General features: G+C 43.0%; 1 protein-coding gene across 1 annotated transcript in view; it reads right to left on the reverse strand.

The window, feature by feature from the left end:
- NPHS1 (NPHS1 adhesion molecule, nephrin) overlaps positions 1–19,376 on the reverse strand; it is a 170,463-nt gene extending 151,087 nt beyond the window's left edge. Inside the window, exons 1-2 of the mRNA XM_078774870.1 lie at positions 19,270–19,376; positions 13,445–13,523 (exon numbers count right to left, since the gene is read on the reverse strand). Coding sequence (XP_078630996.1) covers positions 13,445–13,523; positions 19,270–19,314 — 124 coding nt within the window. The 5' untranslated portion in view covers positions 19,315–19,376. The remainder of the gene's footprint in view (positions 1–13,444; positions 13,524–19,269) is intronic.
- Between the last annotated feature and the right edge of the window lie 365 nt (positions 19,377–19,741).

Here is a 19,741-nt window from a genome sequence, read left to right on the forward strand (position 1 = left end):
TTACATCATTATACATACCTGTACCAAGTTTTAATTTAAATCCATTCAGCTGTTCTCAAGTTATCACATTTGTACCTGGCATGACCTCTGACCTTTCACCTCTTGACCCCAAAATTAAACCAGCTCATGTTTACGTCATTATACACACATGTACCAAGTTTTAACTTAAATCCCCTTCAGCTGTTCACAAGTTATCACATTTTTACCTGCCATGACATCTGACCTTTGACCTCGGGACCCCAAAATCTAATAAGTTAATCTTTACATCATTATACATACCTGCACCAAGTTTGAATTACATCACTTCAGACATTCTCAAGTTTTATAGACATATTACAGACTTTGCCCATTGATAGTACAGGCATATTTGGAATTTCGTGTATTTTTTTTGTTAAAAGCAAAAACTCAATTGATTTTGTAAGAAAGTATCATAAGCTTTAAAAAAAATTAGGGTGGCATTTTTTCTGAACATTCTAAGACTATGAAATCCAAGATGGCGTCCAAAATGGCCGCCGAACACTAATAATGCGATATCTTCGCGAGTACATGTGATACAATTACAAATAAAGTGTCTAAATATATGTTTTCTGAGACCAGGAATCGAATGGAATCATCAAATTTATGTTGTATGTATGATCTACATGCCAAATTCCAAAATGGCCACCGCGCACCCGCAATGTAAACTATACCTTCTCCCTTCGCATGTAATTACAAACAAAGTATCTATTTAAAGACATGTATTTTTCACAAAGAATACATAATTAACAAGCCAACAAACAGATCTAAATAAAATGAAATACTTGAATTACTGTTCAATCTCTTAAATCATTTAAACAGGAAGATGCAAAAAGTCATACTGATTAAATGCCTGGCTTTCATTTAGTATTTTTAACAATGGATATCAAGTGAATTATAATTTTGTGAATGTCATAGAAAGTAACACCTCAATCTTCACAGTCTTCATTTATCCCTGGTTGGACAGTTTTGTTGTTGCAGCTGAAAACCCAGCATCCACAAACTTCCGTACATGGGATATTGTTCTTGCGACAGCTGCACCTTCCTTCGCATCCACGTTTGCACCCGCACTTTATGAGGTGCAATACTGCTTCAGGAGCTGGTGGATTCAAACAGCGAACTGGAGAGAAGTGACTTGAAACTGTATCAAATGTCCAACCAAATGCAGCTGGTGCTGGGAGGCACGGGTGAGTTTCACAAGCTTTTCTCCAAATCATGGATATGTAATGTGCCCGACGAATGTGTAAGTCCAGTGAACCAGAAGTTGGTGGTAGGTTTTCTCCTTCGGCTGCACGATTTGAGTAGAGGAACCAACGGAGCTCATTCACTTTTGTGTAGATTTTGGATCGATACAAAATACAGACAAAGCGTTCCAACTGAGAGCATACATCAGCGGGCAGATCAATGTCATCATTCCCGAGCATTGCTAGTGCATCCAGGATCTCATCATCACAAGACATAAATGCCTTGAAGCACGAGTCTTTGGTTCTGCCAGCAAATCTACCAGACATATCGGAACCTGTCAGAGCATGAAAACCTAACAGTGCAGAAGCGCGCTTTGGTCCTAAGTTGTTGTGTATGCTCCGCACAGAAATGTTCCTCTTCAGCCTGCCCTTTCCCGTAAGGAAGGTTGTAGACGTTGGTAAGTTTGGATACATGTAGACAAGCAACAAAAAGACGTCTGTGTCTGGGGAACTGACAACAAGTTCTGCTTCATTGAGAACAGTTAGAGCATGCAGTACAAGCAAAGTGTCTGCCTCTTCTTGGCTGTGAGTGAGGAGCGAGTCTGGGATATCAACATTGCCCTTGGTTTGTGTTCCTGAGGTCACCATAAGTTGTTTCAGTCTGTTGTTGGAGCTTTTGCTGTGACATACAACTTTGTCAGCCAAATACTCGGTCAGTTGTCCTTTGGCGCGGATATCTGATAAGAAGTCCTTCAGGGAAATATGTTGGATTAAAGTGTTGTCCTTCATGTGGTAATATGTTGACTTTCCCTTGGTCCTCTTTGTCCTCATCTGTTCCTTGAGCGATGTTTTGATGTACCAGTCGAACACCAATCTGACCTCATCATATTGTGCTGCCATGTTACAGATTATCTGGAGAAAGGCATCTGCAAAGTCTTGTATTTTCCGATGAAACGCTGAATCTTGTTTGCAGTGCCTTCAGATTGTTTGATCTTTTGGAAGATGTCCCGGGATTCGAACATTTCGATTGTTTTTTTAACGGCATCAATGAGTTTGTGTCTGCTTCCTGAGTCTGTATTGATGTCTTGCTGATAGGCTTCTCCCAAAAGAGTGGATGTTTCCTTCAAGAAAGCTTCTTCATCAGGCTGAAGTTGCAGGAACTTTCGGAAGTACAAACTGTACAAAGCAAGCAAGGTAACTGTATGAGCTTCCAGTGCTCGATACATGTGTTTTCCGTTGAGTATTTGTCTTACGGTTGTAGGTGAGTAAAGTCCAGCTTCGACCCATGCTTAGTCAATACCACTCCCTTCCACATATTTACCCATGGCAGCCAGTGCCCAGAAGACGATGTGCAGCTCGCCAGGTCGAAACAAGAACTGCTTCTTGATGTCCTCACGCTCCATCCACAACTTCATGGCCATGTCGTATAGCTGAAGATCAAGAGTCACGACTGTGATAGATTCTGGTCCCATGACATGAGTGGCGATAGCACGTGCTCTCATCAGACCTGTGAACAGGGTGTCATACTCTGTTGGTGGCAATCGTATTAGTGGTGGTACAAGGGCAATGTTTGTCTTGGAACCAGATGGAGACAACAGAGAGTTGAAGGCGCCCCATGTTCCTGGAGAAGTAGAGCTTGATTTTACTTCAACTTCACTTTCGTTGAGGTCCAAACAGCCAATAATCCATGCCATATCCTTCTCTTTGTTTGACTGTGAGCTGGACTTGCAGGAATTCAGTGTGCAAACACACTTTTTGTTTGTTGGTATTGGTTTGTCACATGATAGTATTTCACATGGAATAGCCTCCTCTAATGTTTGAGACCTTGATGACCGATCGATATCAAGTGGTGTTGCTGGGGATTTGTCAGATGCAGTCTGATATATAGCGGTGGCAGTGCCATGGAGTGTGTTCATGCCACAAGGCGTGGATTCGAGAAAATCTATGTTGTCCAGTGCAAACCAAACAAACATGTCGTTAACCAACCAAGGTGGTCGATAAATTCCTCCCATGGATTTTATCCTTTCAAGAACAGCATTTGCGATGGCAGTCTCTATTTCCATTACCTTGTTGTACGGGACAGTGAGGTCTAGTTTGCCTAACGTCTCCACAAGGGCCTTGGACCTGGTGTTTTTGTGCACATCCAGAGCTAAGCCGACGGTAAGGGGAGTCTCAATGCGGTGTTTGAAAGTGACATCTTCATGTTTTGTTTCATAGGTGACCTGCCGATCAGACTTGTATGCACATACGAAATGTTGTGCCAGCACAGATGCACTTTGGTTCATAGATTCGGCCCTGCTGATTGTTTTAACATGATGTAAACCTTGGATAGCAAGCTTGCAGAGGAGTTGAAGCAAAGCAGGTGGTTCATAATTATCAAATGTTCCTTCGAATTTCCACGGGGTTGCGCTTGCAATGTCTCTTCTCAGTATTTTAGATGCTTTCAGAAGGACTTTCACATCTTCTCTTAGGTCTTTTGTATCGGAGGCCAACGCACCAGCTAACAGGGTTTCCTTGGATTTTGTAGAAAGTACTTGCTCAGGTTTGGTTTTGTCTGGAGGCCTGGTGAAGTGCACATCAGCGATGTTGTCCAAAATCAGTTGCTTTAAGTATGGTTTGTATTGCGGATTGTCGGGTAAAGGGAACCCATTGGCTTCTAGCAAACCAACATATGATTGTTCAATGTCGTTCATATTCAAAGCTGAACTGTTAGATGGGTCATTGATTTCAGTTTCCACCATGTCGAGCATCTCCAGGTCAGACACTAACTGTGCAAAATGAACATGCTGTTTTGGAGGTCTGTTAGCTTTTTCTATGTCTCGTTTTGCATGGCCTAAGCACAGAAGGTGATACTTCATGTCCTCAGCAACTGCTGTAAGATCAGATGAGCCTACAACATTGCTCAGTCTAACTTTCAAAAGTTTTCTGTCTGTTTGTTGACCAATGGCTTTGAGCTGAGCTCCCATGTTTTCAGTTGAGACGTCGTGCAATTTGTCTGCTTTGTCTTCCTGACAAATGACACACATATCCTTGTCGAAAGCCTGACTTCTGGTAGATCGCTGTGATGTGGAAGCACTTGTAGATGCAGCATCAGATTTTTTCGGTCGTCCTTTTGTCTTCTGTTTTATATAACTGACGCTGCCTGTCGCTTGTCCTTTCTCATATCGGGTCTTGGCTCGTTCAATGCATGTTTTATGTGTGAGATCCTTATAACATGTCTTGTGGTATGAAAAACCATTCTGTAACAGTTCATGGGCTGACAAACCTTTTATGCGATTCTTTAATGTAGAGAATTCTGTTTCCCCATATGAACATCGAACATCAGTTGTTGTAATTACTTTCTCTACTGAAGGCAAAGAAGGACGAAGCACATAGTTTGTATAATCTGTTTGCTTGCTGCTCAACTGGCAAATAAAGCATAGTTCAAAATCCACCGTTTTTGACTTCTTGTTAGATGAAGACTCTGCCATTTTGCTTAATCTAAGGTCTCTAAGCTATGTTATCCTGGGTGATGGTTGCTGTGGGTACTTGCAGCCTGCAAAAGAAGAAAAGAATATGTTAGTACACCATAAAATGGACAAGTGGAACCTTAACACTATAAAGCGAACAAACTGCTGCCGGTGACTGGATTCGAACGTCAATTTTCCGGCCGCCATGTTGAAATAAAAAAGGCAGCCTCTGTCTGAAATTGTGCAAAATAAAAAGATTAGTAGTCAGGTGGAAGTTATTGTTATTATAGTCACCTCTATATACAAGTTCCAAGCAGTTCATGCTGAAAACAAAAATATTTAAACCACATTAAGTTAATTTTAGCATCAAATTTAGGGCGTTTTGCTACGGTGGCGGCCATCTTGGATTTCAGGCCGTTAGAATGTTCAGAAAAAATGCCACCCTAAATTTTTTTAAAGCTTATGATACCTTCTTACAAAATCAAGTGAGTTTTTGCTTTTAACAAAAAAAATACACGAATTTTTTTTTCATGACAAATATGCCTACAGTATGACCTCAAAATCTAATCAATAAATCTTTACAGCATTATACATACCTGTACCAAGGTTGAATTAGATAACATCAGCCTTTCTCAAGTTATAGACCTATTATAGACTTTGACCTTTGACCCCAAAATCTAATAAGTTAATCTTTACATTATTATACATACCTGTACCAAGCTTGAATTACATCACTTCAGACATTCTCAAGTTATAGACCTATTATAGACTTTGACCTTTGACCCCAAAATCTAATAAGTTAATCTTTACATCATTATACATACCTGTACTAAGTTTGAATGACATCACTTCAGACATTCTCAAGTTATAGACCTATTATAGACTTTGACTTTTCACCTCTTGACCCCAAAATCTAATAAGTTAATCTTTACATTATTATACATACCTGTACCAAGTTTGAATTACATCACTTCAGACATTCTCAAGTTATAGACCTATTATAGACTTTGACCTTTGACCCCAAAATCGAATAAGTTAATCTTTACATCATTATACATACCTGTACCAAGTTTGAATTACATCACTTCAGACATTCTCAAGTTATAAACCTATTATAGACTTTGACCTTTGACCCCAAAATCTAATAGGTTAATCTTTACATCATTATACATACCTGTACCAAGTTTGAATTACATCACTTCAGACATTCTCAAGTTATAGACCTATTATAGACTTTGACCTTTGACCCCAAAATCTAATAAGTTAATCTTTACATCATTATACATACCTGTACTAAGTTTGAATTACATCACTTCAGACATTCTCAAGTTATAGACATATTGCAGACTTTGACTTTTCACCTCTTGACCCCAAAATCTGATAAGTTAATCTTTACATCATTATGTATAGAAGTATAGAAGGCCCATCTACAGGGCCTTCTCCATCGCTGCTCCCACCCTCTGGAACTCATTACCTCACACCATCACAGACTCCTCCTCACTCACCACATTCAAAACATCACTCAAGACCCACCTGTTCAACACTGCATTCAACATTTAACCCACAGCATTTAACCCCTGACTATCTCTTCTCCTTCTCCTTCCTTTTGCTTTGATTATTTACCGATAGATTTTTGTCTTTTTGCACTTGTTTTTTGTACTCTGTCAAAGCGTCTTTGGGCTTCTTGAAAAGCGCTATATAAAATAAATGTATTATTATTATTATTATTATATATACCTGTACCAAGTTTGAATTACATCACTTCAGACATTCTCAAGTTATCGACCCATTATAGACTTTGACCTTTGACCCCAAAATCGAATAAGTTAATCTTTACATCATTATACATATAGTCCGGCAACTAAGCTAAATATAGCATAACAATTGTGCATTTTGTGAGGAAAGCACCACATTTGGCACACTAGTAGACTATCATATTATGAAAAGATCTGGATATTGGGCCATCTCAGATTCAGAGATTTGATTTTTGCAAGATTTGCAGATGTTGCAGATTTGCAAGCTGAGATTGCAACGCCAGGGACTGGCCGACTCCTTCCTGCGAGCTGCCCACGTCACCCGCACAAGAAGAGCTCATCAAATCACTGCAGCGGCACTGCACATCCTGCAACATCGTGCGTATGAACGCCACTGTATGACATATGCTGATGATGCAGAAGACCTGCCTGAGTTCGAAGACTGGTGTCACCAGAGAGGAGAGGACATTCCCAACTTTCAGTACTGGGCACCTGTGCTGGAACTAGAGATGTTGGTACTGGTCTACGTGCGTTCTCTGTGGCAGGCTTCATTCACGATGTACCTTGATGCCCTGACGGAACTGGTCCCATGGTTCCATGCCTTAGACCACACACACTATGCCAGGTAGGTCCCTGTTCACCTGAGGGACATGGTTGCACTCCCAATGAAGCACCCAGATGTAGCCAGATAATTCAGGGCTGGCAACTTCACTGTACAGAAGACGAAGAAGGTGTTCTCTTCGATCCCAATCGACCAGGCGCATGAACAGAATAACGCCTGCATCAAAGGAGATGGTGGAGCAGTCGGCCTCACTGACAACCCAAGTGCCCTGCGGCGTTGGATGATTGCCGGGCCAGAAGTTGCCAGGGCCATAGAAGAGTTCCAAGATGGCCATCAACACTGGGGGAGGCGAGAGGACACACGTCATCACGACCAGACACCAAGTGTGCAGACCTCTTTCGCCAAGGATGTCCGCGCCCTTGTCAGCGTCATAGAAGAGCTTGGCAACCCCTTTGAGGAAGAGAGCATGGATCTGGTTGTCCTTGACACAAAGGAAATTGCAGGTCCTGCTGCAGTTGAGACTGTCAGGAATGTGAAGAAGATTGGCCAAGAGCAGTTCCAGGCTTTCACCAGAGAATGCCTGGTGGAAAGGACCAAGCCAATTGATGATGCAATTCGTCGGAACAAGCTGAAGGTGTCATTTTGGAAAATGGCTGGGGCTGAATTTGAGATGGCCCAATATCCAAATCTGTTCATAATAGGATAGTCTACTAGTGTGCCAAATTTGGTGTTTCCTCACAAAATGCACAATTGTTATGCTAAGTTGCCCCACTAATACCTGTACCAAGTTTGAATTACATCACTTCAGACATTCTCAAGTTATAGACCTATTATAGAATTTGACTTTTCACCTCTTGACCCCAAAATCTAATAAGTTAATCTTTACATCATTCTACATACCTGTACCAAGTTTGAATTACATCACTTCAGACATTCTCAAGTTATAGACCTATTATAGACTTTGACTTTTCACCTCTTGACCCCCAAAATCTAATAAGTTAATCTTTACATCATTATATATACCTGTACCAAGTTTGAATTACATCACTTCAGACATTCTCAAGTTATAGACCGATTATAGACTTTGACATTTGACCCCAAAATCTAATAAGTTAATCTTTACATCATTATATATACCTGTACCAAGTTTGAATTACATCACTTCAGACATTCTCAAGTTACATACATATTACACACTTTGACCTTTGACCCCAAAATCGAATAGGTTTTTTTTTTTTTTTGTATACAGAGTCGAGGCTCGTGAAAGAGCTAACATTTATCAAACAAACAAATCAAACAAACAAGCAAACAAAGTATATAAAAAGGGGAGCGGTCGACAAGATGGGGAGAGAAGGGGAGGAAGCACACAAACACAACATTTGAGAGCAGGGACATCGGGAGATGTGTGGGAGGGAGAGGGCCTGGGGGGGGGGGGGCAGGATAGGTACAAAACGCAAGGACACAAAGGACTTCCAGGAAAGAAGTCGGCACCTCAAAAAGTGAATTTGGCGTGAAATTAGCGGGGGTAGAAAAGATCAAGGTTTTGGATGGGGGAAGATAAGAGATGGTGGTGAACAGCTGTTTTAAAGACCTGGAGGGAGGAGTGGGATTGAAGAGAGTGAGGGAGTTTGTTCCAGAGGCGGGAGAAAAGAGGAATGAAGGAGTGAAGGTGAGCAGAGAGTCTTGATTTTGGCAGTTTGACCATAAGAGGGTTGCAGGCAGATCTTGTGCGACCTGTAGGAATATTTGGGGGACAGAGCCCAGAGAGAGCTTGGGGAGCAAGGCCGGAGAGGAGTCGGTAGAAGACGGAAAGACCACCAACCTGCCTGCGGTGAGTAAGTGAAAGGCCCTCGGAGATAGGGTCATCCCGGGAGATTCCAATGATTCTGAATGCTTTGGTTTCAACAGCGTGAAGACGAGCTAGGTGTGAGGCAGGAGCACCAGCCCAGAGGGGAGAGCAGTACTCCATTGAGCTGCGGATGAAAGCCTTGTATGTGGTGAGGAGCTCAGGTGTGCCAAGAAAGGACTTCGCACGACGGAGAATGCCCAGTCGGCGACTGGCTTTGGAGGCCAGCTTGGAAATGTGGTTTTCCCAGGAAAGATCATGGCAGATAGTGAGACCCAAAAGCTTGAGTGACAGAACGTATTGGAGAGGATTATTCAGAAAGTAGATGGGAGGGTTCTCCAGTCGGTCTTTTCGGAGAGACATCGTAACAGTGTGAGATTTGTCAGGATTGAAAGACATGTTCCACTTGTTTGCCCAGTCTGTGATTTTGTCCAGGTCTGCAGAGAGTGAGGAGGCTGCAGACTGCCGATCTGAGGGGTGAGGAATGGAGCGGCAGAGAGTGGAGTCATCAGCAAAGAGATAGAGAGGATTTTCAAGAGAGTCAGAGAGATCATTGATGAAGACCAGAAAAAGCACAGGGCCCAGAACACTGCCTTGGGGAACTCCAGCCTGAACAGGAAGAGGAGATGAGAGAAACCCATTCAGGGCCACACGTTGACTACGACTAGAGAGGAAGTCCGCCAGCCATGCGTGGAGATTTCCATGGATACCAAAGGAGGAGAGTTTGGTGAGCAGAGCGGGGTGCCAGACCGTATCGAAGGCATGTGATATGTCGAGGGAGACAGCTCTAATTTCCTGTTTGGCATTGAGGACCTCCATCCATTGTTGAGACAGCAGAAGCAGCATGTCTAGAGTAGAGTGACCTGGTCTGAAACCAAATTGATGATCAGAGATCAAGCCATTGGAGAAGAGGAAAGATTTAATATCCGAAGCAATGATGGATTCCATGACTTTGCTGATAATTGGGAGAAGGCTGATTGGTCTGTAGTTGCTAGGATCTGTTTTTGCACCTTTTTTGTGCAAAGCGGTGATGTTGGCTGATTTCCAAGCAGATGGCAGTTGACCTTGAGCAAAAAAGAGGGTGAAGAGAACAGAGAGAGGGAGTGAAAGAGCAGAAGAACAGGATTTTAGGACCCGTGGGCTGATGCCGTCAGGTCCAGTTGCAGAATCAGAGTCGAGGGTTGACAGAAACTTTTCCACCTTGTCAGGAGGAAAGGACACGTAGTCCAGGAGCAGCTGGGTACGACTGGGTACGGTGGGTACAGAGAGGGATGGGTTTGGGACACAAGATTTAGAGGCAAACACAGAGTTGAGGCATTCAGCTTTTTCACGTGCGGAGTCACCTGTGTAGCCGTTTGAGGTAAGGGAGGGGATGGAGGGGGAACAAACACCAGAAACAGATTTGACCAGATGCCAAATGATGTAAAGTTAATCTTTACATCATTATATATACCTGTACCAAGTTTGAATTACATCACTTCAGACATTCTCAATTTATAGACCTATTGTAGACTTTGACTTTTCACCTCTTGACCCCAAAAATCGAATCAGTTCATATTTACATCATTATACATAATTGTTCCAAATTTGGTCAGAATCCCATCACTGGTTCACAAGTTATCGCGGTAACAAAATTTATCACGGACGGACGGACGGACAACCTAAAAACATAATGCCTGCGGCGACTTCGTCGGCGGAGTATAAAAACTAGAATGTCTTGGTTGGATAACATCAGTGTCGTCTTGTGGTCGGATGTTATGCTCGCTCGTGTAACCGATTCCTGACAGTTCTGGCACTAATTTGTCACTAGCCAATATGCACGTGAAATTTCTGGATAGACATACTGTAATCATATTTGGCCTTCTCGGACAACACTGCAGAGTTTTTGCTATAAAATGGAAAGAAAGATTAAATTTACACATACTGATCCTTTTTTTCCTGGGACACACTGTACACCTGCAAATTATTTTGTGATAAAATGATAACCAGATTTTGCCTTGCTGGACCACTCTAAGGTTTTGGAGATACAAAACGCCAATTGATCAATTTAAAAGTTTTTGTCACCTATATATATACACACACACACACAAATACACACAAACACACACACACACACACACACACACACAAATACACACACACACAAATACACACACACACAAATACACACACACACACACACAAATACACACACACACACACACACACACAAATACACACACACACAAATACACACACACACACACAAATACACACACACACACACAAATACACACAGACACACACACACACACACACACACACACACACACACACACACAAATACACACACAGACACACACACACATACACAAATACACACAGACACACACACACACACACAGACAAACACACACACACAGACAAACACACAAACAGACACACACACACACACACAAACAAACAAACACACAAACAGACACACACACAAACACAAACACAAACAGACACACACACACACACAAACATAGACAAACACACAAACACAAACAGACACACACACACACAGACACAGACAAGCACAAACACACACAAACAGACAGACAGACACACACACACACACACACACACACACACACACACACACAGACAAACACATGCGCACACACAGACACACACACACAGACAGAAACACAAAAACAAACACACACACAAACAAACACACAAACAAACACGCACACACACACACACACAGACAAACACACAAACAAACACACACACAAACACACACACACAGACACACACACACACACACACACACATTACACACACACAAATAAACACACAAACAAACACACAAACAGACACACACACAAACATACACACACACAAACATACACACACACACAAACATACACACACACAAACATACACACACACACACACACACACACACAAATCAAACATAAGATTAAGAAGTCCATCGTATGCAGCTGCCCTTCGGAGGGCAACAAACCCGATTGCGGGACTGGGGCAAAACCTTCAGGACCCCAAATATTTTATGGTCGCGACTTGCGGGGAAACCACGGGGCGACCCCGCTGATTCGGGTTGTGGTGGTGTGTGTCGGAGTCTCCTTGGGTTAACCTGAGGTGGTCCCCTCGGGTAGGTGCCTGGAATGTCCTCACTCCAATGATCACCTGTCAGTGCTGTCATCTGAGCTCCTGCGTTGAACCAGTTGACAGTGGCCAAAGCTCCTGAGATCTGTGGCATCCATGTTGGACTTCTCCGGGCTCGTGGAAATGCTGGATTGTTGTTGTTGCAATGCAGTTCTGTGCTCTGTTTGGAGCACAGGGATCATCCCAACTGACGGGAAGTGCAGCGGCCTTGCAGACCATTTGTGGAAAGGGAAGGATGATCACCAGGACTGCAACAACGAGGCGATGCTTCTCTCAGTCACCAGGAAGCGATGCTTCTCTCAGTCACCAGGATGCGATGCTTCTCTCAGTCACCAGGAAGCGATGCTTCTCTCAATCACCAGGAAGCGATGCTTCTCTCAATCACCAGGATGCGATGCTTCTCTCAGTCACCAGGAAGCGATGCTTCTCTCAGTCACCAGGAAGCGATGCTTCTCTCAGTCACCAGGAAGCGATGCTTCTCTCAATCACCAGGAAGCGATGCTTCTCTCAATCACCAGGAAGCGATGCTTCTCTCAGTCACCAGGAAGCGATGCTTCTCTCAGTCACCAGGATGCGATGCTTCTCTCAGTCATTAGGAAGCGATGCTTCTCTCAGTCATTATAATTGATTGGGTTCATCAACATCTGCTTGACCACCAGCGCCCACAGCAGTCCTGGCGTTACACCGAAGAGGTCAACCAACGATTGACTGTGTCCTTGCTCTTCGGATGAGGCCTCTCCAAACGCAGGGGAGAGTTTCAGCAAGGGTTGCCTTCTGGAGGATCTTCGATCTTCACATGGTACCACGAGACCTGATCGCTCTGACGTCATCACTGAATTTACTTACTATATATATATATATACTCATCTAATTCCTACCCATGACCTTATTCATATTTATTGGAATATTACTTGATGTCCCATTCATTGTTCGGTGGGAAATTTAGCAAAAGTTTCCAGATGTATGATATACTCTGCGACAGAGTGTTGGTGCTGCTGAAGCAGTTTCTTGTCAAGGGTTATACTGGGTGGTTTGCCATTGCCTACCCAGCAGGAGTTGGGGCAGGTATTTGGAATTTGTTCAGGGTGCAGGCGATAGCTCACCTACTCGATAGCTCGACCAGGATGTCGGAATTCAAATCGAGTCTAGACAGCTCAGATGTCAGTGTGCATACCTCTAGGCCATCCTTGCACCTTTTACTCACAGTCGTGGATCTTCCAATAAATAGAGTGGTATCTTTATTGATGTACAGGCTACAGCAACAACCAACGCAAGCAGGCCGGTCCCCAGGTTAACATCCCATCTGAGGTATGGTGGACCCAAATATACCAATCTGCAAAGCTCCAATCCCCAGACTAAGCAGACCGAGAGCACCTGAACATATTCATTGCATCCGGAAATTCAAACACAAAAACCTTTTTTAGCATAAAATTGACAACTTTACTCATTTGAGCAAATCATTAATCGCACAAACTGACCTGTAGGTCCACCATTGAGCAGGAGGAGGAGGACAAGGACCTGCTCGACAGCTTGAGGTATCATGGTCTGCACCAAAGTCTAAAGTGAACAATGAGAGGTTAGCTATGGACATCAGAAGAGTAATTGGTTCCACCCTCCTCCATAACACCACCACCACCTGACTCCTCCTGTCCTCCCTCACACCACCCAATGTCTGCCTCTTAAAACTTCCCAAAGGACAACAGAATTTTTTCCGAACCAGTGAGAACCTAAAGCAACATCTTTAAATGTCACATAATTCCCAACTTGCGCCGCGGAGAGATCAAGTAGAGTGAAAATCATGGACAGATACATTATTCCATGAGTTAAAGTGACCGGAAGGGGATCATCACGTTAGTGGGTCAACACGAGTGGTGATTGTTTTTTTAAAAGGTTGAGGTCTTGATAACTGGGCCAAGTAAACAGATCACGGCTTTCTTTATCAGAGACAGCTATTCGTGCCGGGCCACAGACTTGCTGATCACTCATACATTCACGAGAGAACTCTTTTATTAAAGCTGAGAAACACAACAAGGAGGTAATATTCGCCACCAGGACCTTAAATTAAAAGTCAACAAAAGCCAGGGCTTTATAAACATCCTCCTGTTTTCCAGCCAGGCCAGCCTGGTAAAGCTCAAGCGTTGATTGTAAATCTCCTTAAGCGGGTGTGCGAAGAGTCCGCCCAGGGTCCAAATGATCCACCTTTGTTTTGGGGTCCTGAAGTCGACGTTAAGGGTCGCATGACGCCGGAATTCCCACTCAGAAGCAGACATACATCCGTGACTCAGAAGCAGACATACATCCGTGACTCAGAAGCAGACATACATCCGTGACCCAGAAGCAGACATCATCCGTGACTCAGAAGCAGACATACATCCGTGACTCAGAAGCAGACATACATCCGTGACTCAGAAGCAGACATACATCCGTGACTCAGAAGCAGACATACATCCGTGACTCAGAAGCAGACATACATCCGTGACTCAGAAGCAGACATACATCCGTGACTCAGAAGCAGACATACATCCGTGACTCAGAAGCAGACATACATCCGTGACTCAGAAGCAGACATACATCCGTGACTCAGAAGCAGACATACATCCGTGACTCAGAAGCCTCTCCTCAGTGAAAGACACATGAAAGCCGCTTGGAGTTTGCAAAAAAAGCACCTAAAGGACTCTCAGACTGAGAAACAAGCTTCTGTGGTCTGATGAAACCAAGATTGAACTGTTTGGCTTCCGTCTGGCCACTCTGCCATAAAGCCAGGATCGGTGGACTGTTGCAGTGATGGTTGTCCTTCTGGAAGTTTCTCCCATCTCCACACTGGATTTCTGGAGCTCAGCCAGAGTGACCATCGGGTTCTTGGTCACCTCTCTTACCAAGGCCCTTCTCCCCCGATTGCTCAGTTTGGCCAGGTGGCCAGCTCTAGGAAGAGTCCTGGTTGTTCCAAACTTCTTCCATGTAAGAATTATGGAGGCTACTGTGCTCTTGGGAACCTTCAATGCAGCAGAGATTTTTTTTTGGAGGCTTCCCCAGATCTGTGCCTCGACACAATCCTGTCTCTGAACTCTGCAGGCAGTTCCTTCGACCTCATGGCTTAGTTTTTGCTCTGATATGCATTGTCAGCTGTGAGACCTGATATAGACAGGTGTGTGCCTTTCCAAATCATGTTCAATCAATTGAATTTACCACAGGTGGACTCCAATCAAGGTGTAGAAACAGCTCAAAGATGATCAAGAGAAATGGAAGGCACTTGAGCTAAATTTCAAGTGTCATAGCAAAGGGTCTGAATACTTATGTAAATGTGATATTTCAGTTTTTTCTTTTTAATAAATTTTCAAAACTTTCTAAAATCCTGTTTTCTCTTTGTCATTTTGGGGTATTGAGTGCAGATTGATGAGGGAAAAAATGAATTTAAACGATTTCAGCAAAAGGCTGCTACATAACAAAATGTGAAAAAGTGAAGGGGTCTGAATACTTTCTGAATGCACTGTACATGTTTTACATCATAGTACATGCTTTACGTCATTGTACATGCTTTACATCATAGTACATGCTTTACGTCATTGTACATGCTTTACGTCATAGTACATGCTTTATATCATAGTACATGCTTTACATCATAGTACATGCTTTACATCATAGTACATGCTTTACATCATTGTACATGCTTTACATCATTGTACATGCTTTACATCATTGTACATGCTTTACATCATAGTACATGCTTTACATCATAGTACATGCTTTACATCATAGTACATGCTTTACGTCATTGTACATGCTTCACATCATAGTACATGCTTTACATCATTGTACATGCTTTACATCATAGTACATGCTTTACATCATTGTACATGCTTCACATCATAGTACATGCTTTACATCATAGTACATGCTTTACGTCATAGTACATGCTTTACGTCATAGTACATGCTTTACGTCATTGTACATGCTTTACATCATAGTACATGCTTTACGTCATTGTACATGCTTTACATCATTGTACATGCTTTACGTCATTGTACATGCTTTATATCATAGTACATGCTTTACATCATAGTACATGCTTTACGTCATTGTACATGCTTTACATCATAGTACATGCTTTACGTCATAGTACATGCTTTACGTCATTGTACATGCTTTACATCATAGTACATGCTTTACGTCATTGTACATGCTTTACATCATTGTACATGCTTTACGTCATTGTACATGCTTTATATCATAGTACATGCTTTACATCATAGTACATGCTTTACGTCATTGTACATGCTTTACATCATAGTACATGCCTTACGTCATTGTACATGCTTTACGTCATTGTACATGCTTTACATCATAGTACATGCTTTACATCATAGTACATGCTTTACATCATTGTACATGCTTTACGTCATTGTACATGCTTTACATCATTGTACATGCTTTACATCATAGTACATGCTTTACATCATAGTACATGCTTTACGTCATTGTACATGCTTTACATCATTGTACATGCTTGTTAGCAACAGTGGCACCCTAAGGCCTAAGAGATTCTGGCTTGCCTATCAACGCCATTTTGAGCATGTTTCATGGCTCTGACCACAAATATGGTCTTGGTTCTAGGTCTAGCGAAGGCCTTTCTGGTATCGGCGACTAAGATCACCAGGTGAAAACGGTGGAGATTCAAAACTTTGCGGAGGTAGGAGGTGCGGAGGTGCATGGTGTTTTCATAGATTTGCTGGAGATTATTGACGAGACAAACAAACCTGTTGCCGTCGGAATACATTTCAAGACCCCAACCCCGAAGATGATCTCTTCTGTTTTAGGCAACCTGCGGTCACTTCAATAGTACAAGATAACACGTGATCTCCTTCAGAAAGTGTGTTGATTTCAGATGAAAATGCTGAAAAGCATCTTGTTTCAGATCAAAATTGGGCCGCCATCGCTATGGTGTGATCTCATGACCGAAGGGTGATTCTGCCGGAGTATAGAGTCCCATGACCGAATGTGAAAAATGGTCAACACTTATGTGAGCATGTATTACTATATTACATCTATATATCAAAAGGGAGGCGCTAAGCACCCCTTCATTTACATATGGGATCGTTTCTGTGTATGCAGCTTTAACATGGGGACTGAAAATACGTTTCTCGGCTTCCACTGGACGAAATCGGCTGCAATTTTCAGAAGTAAATGCTTTGTACGTTGAGGTAACATCTATCTATAATTCCAGTAATCTCTGTCTGTACGTTTGTCTGTGACCGCTGTTTCTCGACAACCACGGGTCCGATATACTTTTAACTTGCCAGGTATATTGCTGGGGACCCGAGGATGTGCCTTTTCAAGGTTTCATATTAATCGGACAATTACTTACCGAGCTATGTCCAAAAAACGATTCAACCAATCAGAGAGCAGCGAACTATCGCGTGTGCCGAACGTGGCGGGCACACTCTGCCTCGGATGGCACATTTGAGAGCGTATTCATTTATTTCACGTTTGCAAACTATGTTGGCGTTAAACTATGTTTTAAAACTAATAAAACCGAATTTGCGATTCATTCGCTTTCCTGCGCGTTTGTGCACGCGATGGCGATTTCTTTACCAAACTCCGGAAGCCGTTCGCTTTGGACCAAACCATTGCATGTAAATAGAGGGGGGGATTGTCACCGTACTCGCAAGCCGTTCGCTTTGGACCAAACCATTTCATGTAAATAGAGGGGGGGGGATATAATTTTATATATAGATATAGTACGGGCAATGCCCTAGTATATATAGTACGGGCATGCCCTAGTCTATCTATAATTCCAGTAATCTCTGTCTGTACGTTTGTCTGTGACCGCTGTTTCTCGACAACCACGGGTCCGATATACTTTTAACTTGCCAGGTATATTGCTGGGGACCCGAGGATGTGCCTTTTCAAGGTTTCATATTAATCGGACAATTACTTACCGAGCTATGTCCAAAAAACGATTCAACCAATCAGAGAGCAGCGAACGATCGCGTGTGCCGAACGTGGCGGGCACACTCTGCCTCGGATGGCACATTTGAGAGCGTATTCATTTATTTCACGTTTGCAAACTATGTTGGCGTTAAACTATGTTTTACAACTAATAAAAACGAATTTGCGTTTCATTCGCTTTCCTGCGCGTTTGTGCACGCGATGGCGATTTCTTTACCAAACTCCGGAAGCCGTTCGCTTTGGACCAAACCATTGCATGTAAATAGAGGGGGGGGATTGTCACCACTCGCAAGCCGTTCGCTTTGGACCAAACCATTTCATGTAAATAGAGGGGGGGGGATATAATTTTAGATATAGATATAGTACGGGCATGCCCTAGTCTATCTATAATTCCAGTAATCTCTGTCTGTACGTTTGTCTGTGACCGCTGTTTCTCGACAACCACGGGTCCGATATACTTTTAACTTGCCAGGTATATTGCTGGGGACCCGAGGATGTGCCTTTTCAAGGTTTCATATTAATCGGACAATTACTTACCGAGCTATGTCCAAAAAACGATTCAACCAATCAGAGAGCAGCGAACGATCACGTGTGCCGAACGTGGAGGACACACTCTGCCTCGGATGGCACATTTGAGAGCGTATTCATTTATTTCACGTTTGCAAACTATGTTGGCGTTAAACTACGTTTTGAAACTAATAAAAACGAATTTGCGATTCATTCGCTTTCCTGCGCGTTTGTGCACGCGATGGCGATTTCTTTACCAAACTCCGGAAGCCGTTCGCTTTGGACCAAACCATTGCATGTAAATAGAGGGGGGGGTTCTGTGGTCGTTGCGAATGGACCAAACCATTCATGTAAATAGAGGGGGGGGGATTGTCACTGTACTCGCAAGCCGTTCGCCGTTCGCTTTGGCGTTGCGAATGGACCAAACCATTTCATGTAAATAGAGGGGGGGGATATAATTTTAGATAGATATATAGTACGGGCATATATATAGTACGGGCATGCCCTAGTGTTCCAAATTTCAGCAACATCCGTTTACGCATTCCTGAATTTTATTAAGAAAACCCTCGAATTCACGTTGGTGTCTGTTACTGTTACACCGCCCAAAATGTGTTGGCGCTCACATCTCACAGGCTAGCTACATTGAAACTAGCTGAAACTTGGAATATACTCATATGGTATGCGCCATGTGGCAAACTATAGAAAACAAGCATTCTGAGTATTGCGCTGCAATACATGTCCCCTACCGGCAGTCTGTCGTCCGGAAAACTGTTGGGGAAATTACCAAGGGTTCTTTACCCACAGGTTCTGAATCGTTCCCAATCGATAATATACCTCAGGATGGGCTCACCTGTGATTCGCACTGGCGACTTCGATTTATACACCTTGCAGACATGTCAGCAGAAGCACGAGAAAATAAGTTGTTGATAAAGAACCTTTCGAGTCGCTAAATATCAGTAATTTATTATATTTTCCGGTTCATGATCAATGATCCATTTGTATATACTAGGGCATTGCCCGTACTATATCTATATCTAAAATTATATCCCCCCCCCTCTATTTACATGAAATGGTTTGGTCCAAAGCGAACGGCTTGCGAGTACGGTGACAATCCCCCCCCTCTATTTACATGCAATGGTTTGGTCCAAAGCGAACGGCTTCCGGAGTTTGGTAAAGAAATCGCCATCGCGTGCACAAACGCGCAGGAAAGCGAATGAATCGCAAATTCGGTTTTATTAGTTTTAAAACATAGTTTAACGCCAACATAGTTTGCAAACGTGAAATAAATGAATACGCTCTCAAATGTGCCATCCGAGGCAGAG

Source organism: Myxine glutinosa, chromosome 3 (genome assembly GCF_964187855.1).
Source record: "Myxine glutinosa chromosome 3, kmMyxGlut1.1, whole genome shotgun sequence".
In the NCBI taxonomy this organism is placed as follows: domain Eukaryota; kingdom Metazoa; phylum Chordata; class Myxini; order Myxiniformes; family Myxinidae; genus Myxine; species Myxine glutinosa.